We start from the raw sequence: 21,279 nt of genomic DNA, 5'->3' as shown, positions 1-21,279 counted from the left end.
CGCCATAGAAAAGTAATTTTTTGCTAGACAAGCAATAAAATCCGATTTAAAAACAGTTCGAAATAACATTTCTAGTCAATTCGTGCGATAGCTTCATTTTGGATCTATCCTATCGCCTATGAACGTTTGCAAATATTTGATTCATTAGCTGCTCAGTTTTGTAAAAGTTTTTTTGGGTTTTCATTCAATAAGTCTTGCAATTCATTGGTCTTCGAGCTTTTTTTCATTGAAACCAAAAACCGACAATTGCGATATGATGGACAGCATTAACATAATTTTCCAAAAGTGTTTCATGGTTTCTGGCATCCAGTAACTTTAAATCAAACAACAAAAGTCGAATGTCGAAAATGCAATTCTAGACGTTGAATGATTAGCGTCTGTATACGGTGGATAACTTAATAACACTAAATGGAAAACTGATATTTTGTGTAGAAGAATATTGAAATTATCGAATTACATTAATACTTCGCTTTCACCATCTAAATTTTATATCCGTGTCTCATCTAAATATTTGACAAGATTAAAACTACATTTAAATCAGAATCGAATAGGAATAATTTCCCTTTTTCTGTTGATTTAAACCCAAAAGTACCAAAATTGAAAACATTAAATCAATATTGTAGGTTCCTAGAGAGAAAACACCTAATACCATCACACCAGTTTGGGTTTATTAACAAGCATTCAACAATTGACGAGGTCCACAGAATAACAGATGTTAGTGAAAAAGCATACGAAAGTAAAAGGTATGCTCAGCTATATTTTTATATGTAGCACAAGCCTTCGATAAGGTTTGGCATGCAGGCCTTGTTCATAAACTACAGAAAATGTTACCAAAGCAACATATCGAAGTATTAAAATCGTACATTACAACCAGAATGTTTACAGTCAAATAAGAAGAAACTTACTCTACAATAAAAGAATCTAAAGCAGGTGTATCACAAGGAAGTGTACTGGGTCCAATGTTTTATCTACTCTAAACTTGTTATATACCACAAATGGAGAATGTTACGATGGCTACATCTGCTGATGATACTGTGATTATAGCTGTCGGAGACAATAGTGAAGAAGCCCCACGAAGATTACAACAGGCAAGTGACAACATCAATAATTGGATACAAGCTTGGAAAATAAAAATTAAAGAAAGTAGATCTGTGCACGTGCAGTTCACCTACAATCAGATCATACAAGCACCTATAATATTAAAGAATACTATCATTTCATATAACAACAGCGCTAAATATCTCGGAATTAATCTGCAAAACTTCGCTGGAACGAACATATTAAGAAGAAAAGAAGTTAATTGGAATTGATATATAGAAAAATATGCTGGCTTTGTACTATGTGTGGAATTGTACGGTACATAATAAATTGCTATTATATAAGCAAATACTGTAACCTATATGGACATACGGAGTTCAATTATGGGAATTTTCTGCAAAGGGTAACATAAATAAAATACAATTTTTTAGAACAAAGTCTGAATGGGGGCATGAAGGAAGACTCCACTCTCATGAGAATATTGAAGTATTGCTGCTTTTGGACACCACCAGAACAGGATACAGACTCAAAAGAATCAAACCATCTGATCTTGTGTAGTGTTGTGTAGTGAGGTGCATATAATAAAAAAATACAGCAGTAACATGTATAAATATTATCTCACCAGAGGCTGAGATAGGGCCGATGGGTCCTCGTTATATGCCTAGGTCCTTGTTATATACCTAGATTTAAGTTATCATAAAGACAAATTATAGATTAGTCGGAAACCACTAGTAACAATGTAATAATTAAATAATAATAAAAAAAATATATTGTAGATATCAATTCAACTATTTTTATTCCTTTTTAGGAAAAATCTGGGACTAGTGTTGATTCTCAGACAAATCAAGGCAGCGGTCATGCGGGTATTAAACTTGGCTGGATTCAAGGGGTCCTCATACCATGTATGCTCAACATATTTGGTGTTATGTTATTTTTGCGTTTGTCCTGGGTAGTTGCTGAAGCAGGAACAGGTAAGATAAAACCTACAAAGAGCTAATATAGTATTAGATGATCATTTTCTTAGCTACTGCCAATCAATCAAAACTATCAACTCAGGTTATTCTAGTAATATTAACTTTTTATAGTAACGTTAACGATACAACAATTACACCTTTCTATTTTTAATGAACTATTCGTATGTCTTAAACCATCATTCTGTATTAAATTCCTAGCGTTAGAATGCCATTATATAATTTCTTTTAATTTTTTAACCATTAAAAACTTTTATTCTCTAATAAAGAAATAATTTTTTAAAGTAAGTTCCCAGTTGTCTTGATCCTATTTTGTTTTCTGCGTCAATTAAAGAAAATATGCTTAACTAAATTTAAAATTAAACAAATCTCTTTGGTGGCGTATGTCTAGTCAAATTAGTTTTTTTTATTACACACAACGACTTGCCAAAAAAGCAGATCGTTAATACAATTATCGAATATTTTAATAGGCATAACTATAGTAATATAACAGGTTTAGGAGCTACATAAATAACGGATGTTCTGTAGATTCTTCCTGAGTTCTTACAAATCAAACATAGAACTATTAGTTATGTTTTAAATGTATTCAGATACGCATTAATTGGCTCTTAAAACATATTTAAATTAGTAGGTAGATTAGTAGATCGTATAAACTAAATATATTAGAAGTATCAATACTTTTCAACATTTCTTATTAAAAATTGATTATTTTTGATAAAGAATAGAATGGTATATTGTATCTAAACAGTTGCGGTCAATTTTCTAACAGCATCCATTTTGATGTTAACTTGATGAAGTTGTTATTTTGTAAACTAACTTGGTTTGGTTTCTGCCTTTACAGCAGAGCTATTTTCAATCCTGAATCCTTAGACTTATTACTTATCATATCATACATTTTTGCTAGATATGATTATATTGAAATATTTAAAATTATTTTTATTGAAAATATAAGAAAAATCAGATTAAAGTATAGAGTTGACAAGTGTTGCTAGAAATCATATATTTTATTTACATCGTCGGTATCTGAATAGCCTAAAAATGTGAACACCATCAGAATATTTTCTACGTACTACGGTTTTCCACAAAGGCCCACGTGTCCAATAAAAAAAGATAAAAAACTAAAACTAACTAACAGAAAAAGCAGTTACGAACAATAAATGAAAAATGCAAAAATAAATAACAAATAGCTTGTTAAAAATTAAAAAAATATTATACAACTATTATTATTTTCTATAAATTGTATAAAATTTGGCTAAATATTTATTAAAATTTATTTATACTAATTAATTATATAATTGATGTTATCTTCAAGGGCTTTTCACAAACATTAACAAATGCAATACATTTTATATAAACTAAGATTAAATCTACAGATAATAAATGATGAATATAAGAATATATATAAAGAATATAATTAAACAAATACATAGGCAAAAAAATAATTAAAAATATTATGTGACACATATATACATATAGGTAGAGTCTAAACAGCAATTCGCCGCAATTGTGGATGAGTTAAAGTGAATATAATAAAAACAATAACAAATACAGAAATATAGCAAAGCCAACTAGAGATGAGAGAAGGCATTAAGCTGTTGTTTTGTTTTAGTCAACTAGGTCATATTAAAAAGTTTACGATTTTGTCAGCATTCCTATATTAGAGGTTGTTCCTTCAAGTCCAACTGAGATCTTATAGGTACCCTTAAGGTCTTATGTAGTAAAATCATTTGACATTCATCTATCATTTTAAGCCCAGACGAGATTTTGGACGAATTTTTTCGGAGCAGAGACAGCTTCTTCCTAAATCTGTTAGTGAAATGGGATTGAAAATTGACATTATGCAGTTCTTTTACATTTTCTTGCTCTATTGCTCTCCAGGAGCTCCCAATTTAGTTGGTTTACCTGCTTATATCCTTGAGTTGATTCAGCATTCAGATCTGAATTCAGATTCTGAACCTGGTGGCTATAAGACAAGTACCTTACTGTATTATTGACGGATAATTCGGTGACGGGATTTAGGTGATACAAAGATCGCTGTTCATGTAGTTATTAGTAACAATTTTTGACAACAAATTTGTGAAGCAAACAAAGAATCCCTCAAAATTAATTTACGCTTTTTATATTATTGATTATATGACATCTAATAAATAATAAAAAACCTATATTAAACAAAGTCAATACTTTAAAAGATAATCAATAGAAATGCTAGTTGTTTTGGGGAAAAACTATATTGATGCATAGCTCTATAAAATGGAAATGGCTCTAAAAATATAAAAAAAAACATATGCCAACATGGAAAGTATTTTAAGAAAACTGCAAAGTGCTTAACTGAGTGGAGGCGTGAGCAAATGTTTTATATCGCAAAATATTTCTGCAACATGATACCAGCTTTCTACGTCCTAGAATATAACTGGATAACAAATTTAAACAAATTAGTATAATAAATTTATAATTTTTTTTGTAACGGAGTTTTTAATGAACCAAGAAAAAAACCGAAAATGAAAGAACATTTTTTGTTATGTCGAATAGTTGCTAATGAACTTGACTAGATTGATAAATTGGTTTGAAATAAAACTACTTTTAATCACAGTCATAATATTTAGCACTGTAATTAAACTGTTAAAAATTAGAAGGGAATTGAACTTAATATATTTATTTTACAGAAAGAAAGTAATTTCTTCAGATTTGTCAATTCTACATTATTTAATATGTATTACATAAGAAAATGGGAAAACTCTAACAATTATTTTTCGTTATTCAAATTAACCAGAAGGTATATGCAAGTTTTGTAATATCAAACCGGTGTGTATAACGATGTATTTTATGATTAGCTTCTAATTTGTTTACTATTTTGTTGTTTATAAAGCGTCTTTCTCAAACTCATTTAACAATTGATGGTAATTTTCCATTTCTTAAATTAATGATATTCGTTTTACAGCGCCTATAGATTTATACGAATATATTGACACTATTTAATTTAAATAAATGCACATATAATAAATGATAGATATAATATATTATGAGATAATTTTGGCTTGGTAACCGCAGCGGTTAAGGCGACAAGACAATCCTCTTATATGCATTGGTTCTAACCGCAAGACATGGATAAACTTTTAAGTTAGGGATTATAATTGAAAATGTCTATGGACAACAGTGTAAAATTCGAGAAGGACCACCAAAAATCAAGCCAGTAAACAGACTAAGTAAGATTGGATGGCCACTTTGTAGGCTTACTGCCGAGTACCATGGAGATGTATACTATGGGATCACAGAGGTAATATCTTAAATTAGCTTTAGATATGATGTATATATAACATATACCTCTGTGACCAGAAAATGGGACGATTTTTAAAATAAGATACAAGTGGGTTATAGTTTCAAATTTATTTTCGTTTCGTATATAAAATACATTCATGTCAACGATTTCAAGTCCTGAACAGTCGTTGAATACGATTTCTGGAAAAGTTCCTCTATCATGCTAGTGCTCCTTGACATATTTTATGATTTTCAACGAAGATAAATTAGAGCAATATGGCGGTTGCAGAATGATACGAGTTGAATACATGACGAAAACTCGCAAATAATCAAAGCTGTGTGAGAAGGCACTTCATTTCGGACTTCAGACAGAGTAGTACCACCATTTTTTGGTCACAAACGCTTCTGGACTAAACAATAGATAATAGTAATAATTAAAAATAATAATAAGCATTCGATGGATGTATAAAATCTTGGTTAGCCATGATTTCAATCTGGTATATTGGCAGCTCCTTGTGATAAATAGTGCCAAATATCAATCTGAATGATTAATAGATTATATTTTAACAGAATGACTCTAAAGAGACGTATTCTAACAAAAGAAGTATTGCTGTTAGTTATCATTTTCAATGATAATATAATCAAGATGTTTTTTTTTTTAATATTTTTTTATTATATCCTTTCATGACCTATCAATATATAGTGAAAACCTATTATTATTTAGCTACATGCTAAGAAGAAAATCGTTTGATTACATTTCAAATAATTACAGACATAATGCGAAATATTTGTGTTGATAAAAATACTGCAATAATTTTCCAATATTGAAAGAAATTATTAGTAGTACACATTTGGTATAAACTAACATAATCCAGTAATATCTGAAATATATGAACAGTTAAGTATATATTATTATTCTACTATAATACAACCAGTAACCTTTAATATTTAGAGAATTTGAGGTCACAAACAATATTATTCTTCAATACCCTTTGTTAATCAGAGAAGTTTAATTGTTTTTTTAATCTTTTCCAGGGCCGATGTATTATTACTGATGTACCTTTAAAAGATACAAAACGTTCTTCTTTTGTTAAAAATCGTCATCATTACAATTTATTATATCAGATACTTGCATATTATTTGATATAGAAGTATTAGTGGCGGTTTAATTCAATTTTTCATTCGGATCTTAAAACACTACATGATGCTCATCACATGCTACATATGCATAGCAATAGTTGGCCAATTAGCATGGCCATGAATGTTCCACTTCGGCATTGATGTGTGCGTTTTGGATTATTGTAGTTGATCTATTTTTCATTTTTTCTCAAATAAGCCACAGGAAACCTTTCTAATTTGCCTGGCGAACAATAAAATCGCGATGTTTGAGCTGCGTGTTCGTCCAACAAGTTCTGCAATTAATTTTCTTCGAACTTCTTGGTCCTCCAGGCCGTTCTTTGTTATCGAAATCAAAATCACCTCTTTTGAAACCAACAATTGGGATATGGTGAAACACCATATGTTTCTAAAAATGTTTGATAGGTTTCGGCTGCATATTTCTCCATATCAAACAACAGAGATAATGAATATCGAAAATATAATTTTGAGCGTCAATGTATACTGAAAACTACTATTTTGTGTCGTAAAGTGTCAAAATCATTGAATTTGACAATTAGGTTAGGTTGTTTAACAGTTGTTTACACTAATACTTCGCATTTTCACCAATAGATATCGGTGCACATGCAAGGACCTAATATTTATACAACGAAAACATGTTAATTGATGACACGCGTAACAATATCGTTCAAATGAGTAAGTTACATTTCACACATGACTGGTGATTGTTAGATTAGGCTTAAACAAAATTTTCCCATACCGCGAATGTCAGAAAGATACAAAACAAACAAGTTATAAAAAATTCTCGCTGTGAAATCGTCGTTGGGTACGAACTCAAAAGATTCAGCTGTCAGTAGTACGAACCAGTACTATCTGGTTGTGGCGGTCTCGTCCCCGTTGTACAGGTACTTGCTTACGTATTCAAGCTAGTACCTTGAAAATTAGATCAGCCATCGAGTTCTTGACTGGAAAGCTTAGTTTCCTGCGATTAGGAAGGTTTAATAATATTGTAGAAATTCTAATATCCTTGTGAAATAGGTTCTTTATAATATATCACTTATGGGGAAGTACAGTATTTCCCAGTAAATGAAAAACAAGTAATATGAAATAATATATGCATTTACTGGGTGTTGAAATAAACCAGTAAGTGTTTGAAATTTGTAATTTACTTTTTCTTCCTTAATTGTAACCGCACAAATATTGTTTGTATAGGTGAAAATAACTCTGATAAGCTAACTTTATTAATTCATTTATTGAATGTTTTTAATGAACACTTTTCTAAAACATGTATTATAGATATATGTATAACATAAACACATTTTTCCTAATCCTACAGTAATAAAACGGCGTTACAGGTATAAACTATTTGATTTAGTTTGCAATTTCTTTTTATATCAACGAAACGAACTTTAACTGTATACATGTAGTTACAATCAAATGAGGCTACTGTTGTTAGCCAGTAGGGTCTATCGATTATTAAGAACGCAGTTCATCCTTCAGTTTCATCTGGTTCAAACTGGATATTTCAGGGACATATATTTTATAATTTTTTAAAAACTGTATCTTCGATAGTAATCATCAATTATTTTTAATTTTAATAAAATTATAATTCAGAATTAAAAGTATACATATTAAAAGAAAATTGTGAAAATTGTAAAAATTTGTGAACAATTTTTTATATTATTTACTATTAATTATTTGAATATTAATTTATTGACAAAAAATTGAATTAAAATTGTTAAATATTATGTTATACATTAAATAACATAAATAATAATAACATTATATTCGTTGTTATAGATTTGTATATAAATAATTATTTATTATTTACTTTAACAGTATTTGACTGCCATTTAATTTAATTAGTCATTTAGTCATTTAATTATAGTGTTCTTTTGTTAAATAAAATATATATATTTGCTATCTTTATTGAAATATATTGAAATAATAAGTATTAAATATATCGAAAACGAATTTATTTTATTCTATTTTCAACAACAAGATTACTCTATTTAAAATTCTTATTATTTATTTAATTAAAGTTCTGTCTAGATGATCTTGCAGATAAATACAAGAATGTAAAATAGGTAGTGTAGTACTAATAGTTTCGTAGTTTAATTCACTTTAAGCGGTTTTTTTTGAGAAATATTGATACAATATATATTAATCAATATATCTTATATGATTCTGTACAATTCTTGTCAGTTTTTGTGGTAACATGTCGATACCGTGTCGAAAAAACCATGTTGATTTGACAACGATTCAATAATCGACCCATATTCGCACTTTTTCAGCATTTGGAAACCGTGTGCTAAGCAAGACATGTTTCATTGATCTAAACAAGTGATCACAAGGCGCTATGTCTGAGAAGTACGCTGACTGCCGCAGAACTTTTCATTCGAGGTACAATATCAGAGTCAACGAGCAGTGTATCTTTCATAACTCTTGCAACGTTTCGTCCAGCATTGTCATGCAAGAGGATGACCTTCTGAGTCTTTTTTGCAAAAATATGTTATTTAATTTATTTAATTGACTTCGGTAGACATTTGCAATAACACAAGTTTCTAAAAGTGTTTGATTGGGCTTGGAAATTCCATGACTAGCATCTGTGTACACTGAATAACTCAACAATGCACAAATGGAAAACTGTTATTTTATGTAAAGAAATATCAAAACTATCGAATTTAATATAAGAAGTTCAACGGAGCTAAAAAAAGCATTAATGACAGTTGTTTGTAGCTTGACCTGGAAAGTAATTCATAATGAACAACATGACTCAATATTTGATAGTCTGTTCTTTATCATACCGACTAGCGCGTTTTTCTGAACTGGAACTACTGTTTAAAGTGCGCTCTGAACCACGGCCCTCGGGTTTTACTAAGCCTAGTTAGTGGAGCGACAAGTATGGTTGTTTTTGTTGGGTTTTACATTCCTTCTGGAGGATAATTAGGAACATAAATTTATAACCATACCCCGGCGGAATTCGAACTCGCGATTCGGGCGGCAGTAGGACTGCTACTACCAAGCTACCATCACAATTCTTAATTCTCACTTAATTTATTAATCACGGTATTACAGTAATATATAATAATTGAGAGAAAACCACAACAAAAGTACAATTGAGAATTAATAGTATCGGCTGTGACTGCCGCAGAACTTTTCATTCGAGGTACAACATCACAGTCAACGAGCAATTAGGTTAGGTTGTTTAACAGTTGTTTACACTAATACTTCGCATTTTCACCAATAGATATCGGTGCACATGCAAGGACCTAATATTTATACAACGAAAACATGTTAATTGATGACACGCGTAACAATATCGTTCAAATGAGTAAGTTACATTTCACACATGACTGGTGATTGTTAGATTAGGCTTAAACAAAATTTTCCCATACCGCGAATGTCAGAAAGATACAAAACAAACAAGTTATAAAAAATTCTCGCTGTGAAATCGTCGTTGGGTACGAACTCAAAAGATTCAGCTGTCAGTAGTACGAACCAGTACTATCTGGTTGTGGCGGTCTCGTCCCCGTTGTACAGGTACTTGCTTACGTATTCAAGCTAGTACCTTGAAAATTAGATCAGCCATCGAGTTCTTGACTGGAAAGCTTAGTTTCCTGCGATTAGGAAGGTTTAATAATATTGTAGAAATTCTAATATCCTTGTGAAATAGGTTCTTTATAATATATCACTTATGGGGAAGTACAGTATTTCCCAGTAAATGAAAAACAAGTAATATGAAATAATATATGCATTTACTGGGTGTTGAAATAAACCAGTAAGTGTTTGAAATTTGTAATTTACTTTTTCTTCCTTAATTGTAACCGCACAAATATTGTTTGTATAGGTGAAAATAACTCTGATAAGCTAACTTTATTAATTCATTTATTGAATGTTTTTAATGAACACTTTTCTAAAACATGTATTATAGATATATGTATAACATAAACACATTTTTCCTAATCCTACAGTAATAAAACGGTGTTACAGGTATAAACTATTTGATTTAGTTTGCAATTTCTTTTTATATCAACGAAACGAACTTTAACTGTATACATGTAGTTACAATCAAATGAGGCTACTGTTGTTAGCCAGTAGGGTCTATCGATTATTAAGAACGCAGTTCATCCTTCAGTTTCATCTGGTTCAAACTGGATATTTCAGGGACATATATTTTATAATTTTTTAAAAACTGTATCTTCGATAGTAATCATCAATTATTTTTAATTTTAATAAAATTATAATTCAGAATTAAAAGTATACATATTAAAAGAAAATTGTGAAAATTGTAAAAATTTGTGAACAATTTTTTATATTATTTACTATTAATTATTTGAATATTAATTTATTGACAAAAAATTGAATTAAAATTGTTAAATATTATGTTATACATTAAATAACATAAATAATAATAACATTATATTCGTTGTTATAGATTTGTATATAAATAATTATTTATTATTTACTTTAACAGTATTTGACTGCCATTTAATTTAATTAGTCATTTAGTCATTTAATTATAGTGTTCTTTTGTTAAATAAAATATATATATTTGCTATCTTTATTGAAATATATTGAAATAATAAGTATTAAATATATCGAAAACGAATTTATTTTATTCTATTTTCAACAACAAGATTACTCTATTTAAAATTCTTATTATTTATTTAATTAAAGTTCTGTCTAGATGATCTTGCAGATAAATACAAGAATGTAAAATAGGTAGTGTAGTACTAATAGTTTCGTAGTTTAATTCACTTTAAGCGGTTTTTTTTGAGAAATATTGATACAATATATATTAATCAATATATCTTATATGATTCTGTACAATTCTTGTCAGTTTTTGTGGTAACATGTCGATACCGTGTCGAAAAAACCATGTTGATTTGACAACGATTCAATAATCGACCCATATTCGCACTTTTTCAGCATTTGGAAACCGTGTGCTAAGCAAGACATGTTTCATTGATCTAAACAAGTGATCACAAGGCGCTATGTCTGAGAAGTACGCTGACTGCCGCAGAACTTTTCATTCGAGGTACAATATCAGAGTCAACGAGCAGTGTATCTTTCATAACTCTTGCAACGTTTCGTCCAGCATTGTCATGCAAGAGGATGACCTTCTGAGTCTTTTTTGCAAAAATATGTTATTTAATTTATTTAATTGACTTCGGTAGACATTTGCAATAACACAAGTTTCTAAAAGTGTTTGATTGGGCTTGGAAATTCCATGACTAGCATCTGTGTACACTGAATAACACAACAATGTACAAACTGTTATTTTATGTAAAGAAATATCAAAACTATCGAATTTAATATCAGAAATTCAACGGAGTTAAAAACAAGCATTAATGACAGTTGTTTGTAGCTTGACCTGGAAAGTAATTCATAATGAACAACATGACTCAATATTTGATAGTCTGTTCTTTATCATACCGACTAGCGCGTTTTTCTGAACTGGAACTACTGTTTAAAGTGCGCTCTGAACCACGGCCCTCGGGTTTTACTAAGCCTAGTTAGTGGAGCGACAAGTATGGTTGTTTTTGTTGGGTTTTAGATTCCTTCAGGAGGATAATTAGAAACATAAATTTATAACCATACCCCGGAGGAATTCGAACTCGCGACTCTGGCAGCAGTAGGACTGCTACTACCAAGCTACCATCACGATTCTTAATTCTCACTTAATTTATTAATCACGGTATTACAGTAATATATAATAATTGAGAGAAAACCACAACAAAAGTACAACTGAGAATTCATAGTATCGGCTGTGACTACCGCAGAACTTTTCATTCGAGGTACAACATCAGAGTCAACGAGTAGTGTATCTTTCATAACTCTTGCGACGTTTGGTCCAGCATTGTCATGCAAGAGGATGACCTTCTGAGTCTTTTTTGCAAAAATATGTTATTTAATTTATTCAATTGAATTCCGTAGATATTTACAATAACACAAGTTTCTAAAAGTGTTTGATTGGGCTTGGACATTCCATGACTAGCATCTGTGTACACTGAATAACTCAACAATGCACAAATGGAAAACTGTTATTTTATGTAAAGATATATCAAAACTATCGAATTTAATATTTTTGTTTTATTGAATGACAGTTGTGCAATCACGTTGTGTGATTTTTCGCCATTTCATCAATAGCTCTAACTTATGCAAATACCTAATAGACTAATAAATACTGAAAATGTAAAAAGAAATTAGTATAAGTACTAATGTCTTTACTAAATATTATGGGATGCTACTCCTAGATCATCTAGCCTACAATTTCTGTTCGGTATTATACAATTCTATTTATTTTCAATCAACACTCGACGAGATACTGTATGCATGTTGTAATATAATTCAATCAAATAACTCAACTAAAACAGAATACTAATTTCAATTATGCCAACAACTACTATGGGTAAAGCCGGATGCATTTGGAGATAAACTCTACCTTTATCAGTTGTCGTCACGAATTAGCCAATACACCATAGAGTGTTAAATTGTGGTCGTGGTCGAACCAAATCAATAATAAATAACAAAGAATTAATAATTACTTCTAATAAAAAACTAAATATCGTAAACAATTTCTAAGTTATTAAAAAAAGCTTTGTGTAATTATATTTATTCTTTATATTAACAGTAATATAGGATAGTTAAAAATTGCTTAAAGGCTAATTTTTTATTTATACACTATGTTATGTTCATGTAAAAAATGATATAATGTTTCTTAATTCATGATAGGAGCTTAATAGTCCGTGGAGCTAATATACTGATCTTCCTGTAATTTCTGCCTAAATTAGTATGGCATTGTTGCGGGAAATAACATTGTTGTGTCAAATTTTTATTACGTAACATGAAGAACAAGCAAACTTAGTTTAAATGTTTAAATGTAAATAATTGTTTGTGTTGTTTATTTTTTTTATAAATTTTATTATTTAATTAAAGCTATCGTTGAATTACAATAAACTTGGTCCACTATCGAAGCCAACATTCGTAAAATTGACGCTCAAAAAAAATTTGTATATCATTCAAAACAGTTATAAGTGATAAGGTGCTATATCTGATGAATAAGCTAGATGCTGCAACAACTCACGCTTTACTTAACTGATATACTGAAGAATTATTATATTTTTTCTAAGCTTTCTTTTGACGTTATATTATGATAGATCATAATGTACACTCATCCATGTAATGTCATCTAAAGTGTTGCGATATAGAGCAAAATTTATTATAATGCATTATAATAGTTTTTGAAGCAGTTATGCGAACATTTCTTCGGTTTTCGAAATAGTGAACAAGATCTTGAATGGAGTCTAAAACATTCTGTAGAGCTAATTTTAACATCTTAAACAAATAAAAACAGAGAACAGAATAAATGATAGAACAGCTATTTACACAATAAATGGCAAAATAAATGATGCAATTTCTAGGCGTTCAACATCTTGGTGTCGAGGTGGTCGGGTGACAGTTTTAAAATCGAAAGGTAACCGAGCAACTAATTTTCAATGACAAGGGTGAACTTAAAAATACACATGAAATATATCAAGTATCGGTGATTATTTTGATAGGCCCTTCTAATACCGGGTAATAATGAAACAGTAACAACAGAAATGTAATACTGACAGTTACTGGCAGTTAAGAGTAAGCGTAATTAATATTACTATATTATAATATTACTGTATGGTACTGCCGGAATAACGGTACTGAAAATAGATGGTATTTATAACATCAATGTTAGGATGCTATCGAACTGTGCTAGGATGAAGTATGACATGTACAAACGGTACGAAAGGACCATCTTCTACCCTAACACTAACAATAATGGACGTGCAATGAGATCAAGGGAAGCAGAAGCACGAAATTCTGCCACTAAGGTTACTAGATCTTGCTAATAAATATGAAACTCTTGCTATTGTGCACTAACTTCTCCTGCTCCGACTATGTTGAACGCGCAAAGTACACAAACACGCTAGATAAGCTGCCATCAAGAGCCATAGATCATAACTACACATCAGTTGCTTTGGCCACTTTGGCGTCAGTTTTCAGAAAGTTACGAATAAATAATAAAATAGAGGATAATAAAATAGATGTAGATAACTGGATAAATAATAAATAGAGATTAATAAACAATGACTAATAAATAGGAATTAAAAAGGAATACTCTATGAACAAAATCACCGTTTGATGAAACTCAGGTTGGGCAGCACCAATCACAGTAAAATCAATAGAATATGGTGGACTCTGAGTGTTGCGTTTTCACAAATGAATTCTTGAAATGAAGATCTAACGTCCCTTGGGTATATTGAGATATCACATCTGGCAATAGCGGTCCACGAAAAAGTATTAACAATGTTGCCGCTTATGGTAATTATTAAGCGATAATCCCTCCTAGTCTCTTGGTCTCTCAGTCCACTCAAAACGATGTTCGAGGCCCGATATAATCAGAAGTTCAACGGAGCTAAAAACAAGCATTAATGACAGTTGTTTGTAGCTTGACCTGGAAAGTAATTCATAATGAACAACATCACTCGAATATTTGAGAGTCTTTTCTTTATCATACCGACTAGAGCATTTATCTGAACTGTAACTACTGTTTAAAGTACGCTCTGAACCACGGCCTTCGGCATTTAGCTTACTGACTGGCGGGTGAGCAATTAAGATGCCATCCTAGAAAACTTTTTCTAGGATTTCTAGTTTTCTAAGCCTGGTTACTAGAGCGACAAGTATGGTTGTGTTTGTCGGGTTTTACATTCCTTCCGGAGGATAATCAGGAACCATTATATTAACCATTATATTTATAACCATACCCTGGCGGAATTCGAACTCGCGACTCTGGCAGCAGTAGAACTGCTACTACCAAGCTACATCACGTTCTTAATTCTCACCTAATTTACTAATCACGGTAATACAGTAATATATAATAATTGAGAGAAAGACACAACAAAAGTACAATTGAGAATTCATAGTATCGGCTGTGACGTAAGATGTCAATAAATCAATAAAACGCAGAGTATCTAAATATTTATTCCTACTAAGATCAATTCAAAATCAAAAGCTACAATTTTAATCAATACATTCACAGTCGTTAAAATGAATATAACCCTAAATCATAAATATGATATACAGCACAGGAAATTCCAAGGCATTAAATCGGTAGCAAAGTACAACCATAACATATGGGTTATTTTTGGCACGTTTTTGAACTAGATATAAATTACACAATTTTTTATTCGCACACTTGTACATTTCTCGAAAACCACGAGAATTATCAATAACTAAGGTGATATTATATTACATTTGGCTTAAAAATATTCTCGTGGTATTTTAATGTCTCTTTAATGAGCATAAACAAGCTTTATTACTTTACAGATTTGTTTCAAACCATTTTAAATAGTGTGGAAAACGATAAATTCTTAATGTAAAATTTTCTATTATTCTTTTTCAAAATTATAATGCCAATGAGTTTTATATAAAAATGTTTTAATCAATGTGTTAATATATTTAATTTGTTTTTATATATATTTGGACTGGAGCTACTGTTTAACGTGGACGTCGAATCACGGTCCTCGGCATTAAGCCTACCGACTGGTCAACGGCCAACTTATAGACCATCCCAGAAAATATCCGGTCTTATCCGGCCTGGTTACTCGCGTGACTGGGATGATTATTCCTTATCGAATTTTCCGCTGTTGTCTATAAAGACATTTATAATTTCAATCACAAACATAAAGTACATCGATGCCTTAGCAGGATTTGAAGTAACGACTATCGTTATATTAGAAGGACCGTTCTGTTGCCTTGACTGCGCTAACCAAGCCTTCAGTTATATTTAGTGTTTTAAATTACTAAGGCACTGCTGTAATAAATGAGTAAGAACAAACAAAAAATGTGAAAGAAATACTGATTTTTATGTTAAATTGTTACAAATTGTATTACGTGATCCTAAAATGTTAAGGTACTTGACTACTAGGCTATCAAACTGGCATAAAAGCTTTCATATCAATTTATTGTTTTATTAAATAAACAAAACAAACAAAAGCATTGAACAAACTATACCAGCAAATTGAAGTAGCATCAGTTTTTATAATTTTAGAGTCATACCTTGTATAATTATACTTTTGTGTTAATAAATAAAGGCAATTATCACTTGGAAATAAACAATTAAAAATATAGTTGCATATTGTTGTATTGTGATTGAATATAGCATGTATTAATAGAGTGGAATGATTTAGTTTATGTTAGAAAACAACAAGGCTATTGTTATAATTATATGTGTACATACAATAAATAACCTTCTATGATGTAAAAATACATACAATATAAAATATTAATAAAAACTGAAAAGTATATTTGATCTGTTTTTTTAAATTTCTGTTTAAAATATTTCTTAAATTGATGGTTTATTTTTAAGTTATTAGGAAAGATTAGTAAAAAACGCTGGTATGGGGGCACTGTAACCAATGATGATGACGATAAATCGCTAACAATTATTAAGCTCTAGTTTTTTTTTCTATACCGATCAGAAAATCTAGAATTATTTTAGGCGCTTTCATGTGTTTTGACCAGCGACATCTGTTGATGAAAATGCGAAGTAACATGGTAATCGACCTAACTTAACTCTTAATAATTAGATGGTTTTGAAATTTGTCAACATAAAATAACAGTTTTCTTTTCTTATTATTGACATATTCAGTGTATACGGACTCTAATTATGGAACTCTCAAAATTACATTTTCGATATTCGTTACTTTTGTTGTATGATTTGAACAAATCTGCTGCAGGCCTTTCAAATACTTTAAAAAACGTATGGTGTCGCTGCGTATTGATTTCAATGTTTGAAGAGAATTGTTATTGCAGATGTCTAACGATATTAGTTGTATAAATTCAACGACGTACTATATTGAAAAAAAGACCAGCAATAGCTAGTTACACACGTAAAGTCACCCTCTTACATGACAATGTTCAGTCACACGTTGCAATAATTGTGAAGTTCATAAAGTTGGAAAGTTCTGCTACTAGTGGTGTACTCACCATACATAGAACCTTCTAATCACCACTCACAATTGTTCAGAACGACACAGAAAATAAATCAGTAATTGGATCGCTGGTAAACCAATGCCATTTTTTCGACGCGATGAGACAGGAAAAAGTTATAGAAAATTATGGAAGTTATTTTGATTAATATATATTGTACAAATGTTTTTCAATAAATGGCTTTTTAAAGTAAAAAGATTACCAGAATACATCAAAAGACCTAATATTTTCATAATAAAATAATATATGCTCTCAAATCGTGGATATTTCTGGATTACTAAAGAGTTTGCAGTACTTAGGATTGCGTAAATCAAGTACCGCATGATTATTATAAAATTGTAATTGATTTTTAAATTTGATACATCTCACAATCGACTGCTTTTTATATTTCACTTGAGCTTTCGATTTTAATGTCAATTCATGATGATGGACCCAGGTCTCACCCGTAGCGATCGCTTCTTCGGTTTTCGAAATAGGGAACAAAATCTTGAATGGCGTCTAAAACATTCTGTAAGACTAATTTTATAAAATATAAAATAATTTAACATTTTAAATAAATTAAAACAGAGAACAAAGTAAATGATAGAACAGCTACTGACACAATAAATGGCAAAATAAATAAAGAAAATTCTAAGCGTTCGACATCTTGATGTTGAAGTGGTCGGGTGACAGATCTGAAATCGAAATGAAGACGTACCTGAGGAACTAATTTTCAATGACAAGGGTGAAAAATAAACATGAAATATATGAAGGATCGGTGATTATTACGACAGACACTATTAATATCAGGTAATAATAAAATATAATAATACTGACAATTAATATTACTGGCAGCTAATAGTACGGGTAATTAATTATGCTGGCGAGTCATAGTATTGATAAATAATATTACTGTATAGTACTGACTAAATAATGGTAATGAAAATAGATGGTAATCATAACATCAATGCCAGGATGCTATCAAAACTATACTAGGATGAAGTATGACATGTACAAACGGTACGAAGGGAAAGTAACACGCGTCCTACCAGCTTCTACCCTAACACTAACAATAATGGACGTGCAATGAGATCAAGGGAAGCAGACGCACGAAACTCTGCCACTAAGGTTATTAAGGCCACACTAAGGCCTCACTTATAAATAAGCAACACTCTTACTATTGTGCACTCGCTTCTCCAGCTCCGACTATGATGAAGGGGCAATGCGCACAAAAGAAAAGCCAAAGGCCATACTCAGGATACACTGCCATCAAGAGCCATTAATCATAACTACACATCAGTTGCTTTGGCCACTTTGGTGTCAGTTTCTGGTTTAAGATATAATTTATACTTATACTATAGTTGTATAAGAATTATGAGGGTGCGAAGATACTAATAAACAATACAATAGACGAGAATAAAATAGATATAGATAAATAGATAAATAACAAACAGAGATTAATAAACAAAGATTAATAAATAGGAATTAAAAAGGAATACTATGTGAACAAACTCAGCACTAAACACAGTAAAATCAATTGAATATGAAAATCGTAGTGACTCTGAGCGTTGTATTTTCACAAATAAACTCTTCAAATGACTGGTAATTATTTATGTTGCTGAGTATTCGCAAAGGCGACAAATCGCACAAAACAAGGGATAATCCCGCCTAGTCGTCTCTTATTCTCTTAGTCGAGTTAAAACGATGTTCGATCATGATATAATCAGAAGTTCAACGAAGCTAAAAACAAGCAGTAATAACAGTTGCTTACAGCTTGACCTGGAAAGAAATTCAAAATGAACAACATCACGAATTTTCGAATATTTGAGATTTTTGTTTCATTTATAATCAGGAGAATTACTGAATACCTAGAATATGCTTATAAAAAGAGCGCAGCATATTTAATCTTTTAATCCATGTATTTTTGTCTACATTACTTTACATTAATTTACGTAAATTAATAGTTTCTCTTGGTTTCCATAATTGAATAATATATTTTTAGTAAAAATTGGTACCTAAACTATTTAATGAAATATGGTTAAACGAAACAAAGACCTTCCAACATAATTTAAACTTAAAATCAACATAAACTTGCATCAAATCTTATAGTATCTCGTAAATTAATAGACGACTGAACAAATTTCGAGAAAAAGTGATTTACCTCTATGCGAGAATTAAATTGATATTAGCTAATTGAAAAACAATGGCTTTTCTGAAAGTCGATTTCTTGGAAAGCTATCAGATTAATTATATAGGTATTATTTATTCCCAAAATGTTTCTATTATTTACGATAAACAAAAGTTTACACTAATTTTGAAATAAATCATTTAGGGATTAAGTGGTTTACAAAACCAACATAAAATTTTATATCATTTTAAAATTGACTAAAAGCATTGAAATTAATCATCTAATATGCATTTATTTTTTATGTGTTTCAGGGCTTTCACTATTGATAATAGCGATATCTGCTGTAGTTTGTGTTATAACAACTCTGTCCCTCTCAGCTATATGTACCAATGGAGAAGTTAAAGGAGGTAAGGATATATAATACTAGGATCATAATCAAAGAATTTGTATATAAATAGCTGTCTAAAATAATATTCTTTCCAAACAGCTTAGATGACTATTATATAATGGAAAGATAATTATTACAAATCCACATATAATACAAAAATAAAACCAATAATGAAAGTGAAGAGGTGAAGCAATATACAATAAAAATTCATCTACTTCTTGCGCTTTTATTGGCCTATCAATTTTATTTGGTAGATGACTTTATTTGTAACAAGTTTGTTTTATATCACCATTAAATTTAACATCAACATTTCAACTTTTTAAAACCCATTTTCTTTTTTTGTTTTCTCTTGTTGCACCACCTTATTTATTACTATGGAACAGTATACAATATGCTGGTGCCAGAAATCATCTAGTCTTATCTTAACTCTTTTGAGTATACACATGTAATCTGAAAAGTAGATGGTAATCCAGCGGGACTCCCAAAATACTAGATAAAGAAATAAAGTATAATAAAAAGATATATTATAATTAATTTGTTATGATTTAAAAGTAGGTAGCAATTTTCGAATATACTTAATATGATATAAGAGCAGCAGTGATATTTTTCCTGAAACTCTAATTTATAATTAATTTCTATTTACTTTTATAGCTAATTCATGCATATATAGAGAATTGATCAACGCTTGTTTTATGGTTGCATATTGCTAAAATTTATCTCGGTTTTAACATTTCATCATTTCAATCTAATATATTACTCCCGGATTATTTTCAGGCATAATAATATTATACTTAATACTCTTTTTAATTTTTTACCTAAAAATTACCATCAGTCATTCATAAGAAGATCACTTTCAATTTTAAACATTCTCCGTCTTTCTTATACATATCTTGAAATAAAAAAGTCATATTGAATAGAACTAATCCTTAGCTTGTATTCTTATTGGCAACTTTAATATAGCCCTTTCAATAAAACAATCAATGCACGTCATAGGTGACGTGGAATATATCGCCAAATGCAGTTAGTAAAATTTGTTTTAAACACTGAGCGGATTTTTTCTTCTCATTTTTACTAGTGTAACTTTCCTAGATAAAAACTGTCAAGATCATGTGTAATGCGTTAAAACATGTAACGGTTGTCATATGTCTAAAAAATTCATCAAAACATTAGTGATAATTGACGCGGAAACATTGCGACGTGATGAAGTCATACATTTTGGTTACTTGCATTGACTGTTTTATTGGATAGACTGTAAAGTACCAAGAATCATCATATGCAATTAAGTACAAGATAAAAATACAGACCAATCCGTCTTACTCATTCGCCACTCAGGTAGTGAAACAAAAAGAGATGCTCGGATAGACTGGACCGTA

The 21,279-nt window shown here is 30.3% G+C and overlaps 1 protein-coding gene across 3 annotated transcripts in view; it reads left to right on the top strand.

The window, feature by feature from the left end:
- NKCC (sodium potassium chloride cotransporter) overlaps positions 1-21,279 on the top strand; it is a 53,393-nt gene that overhangs the window by 8,133 nt on the left and 23,981 nt on the right. For all 3 annotated transcript variants that reach the window (XM_076404539.1, XM_076404538.1, XM_076404537.1), the window contains exons 2-3: positions 1,847-2,009; positions 19,830-19,925. In XM_076404539.1, the coding sequence (XP_076260654.1) occupies positions 1,943-2,009; positions 19,830-19,925 (163 nt within the window). In that variant the 5' untranslated portion in view covers positions 1,847-1,942. The remainder of the gene's footprint in view (positions 1-1,846; positions 2,010-19,829; positions 19,926-21,279) is intronic.

This window comes from Rhynchophorus ferrugineus, unplaced genomic scaffold (assembly GCF_030347505.1).
Source record: "Rhynchophorus ferrugineus isolate W39M unplaced genomic scaffold, kcgeb_rfMv2 rfM4, whole genome shotgun sequence".
NCBI classification, from domain to species: domain Eukaryota; kingdom Metazoa; phylum Arthropoda; class Insecta; order Coleoptera; family Curculionidae; genus Rhynchophorus; species Rhynchophorus ferrugineus.
This window is presented reverse-complemented; position numbering and strand designations above follow the sequence as displayed.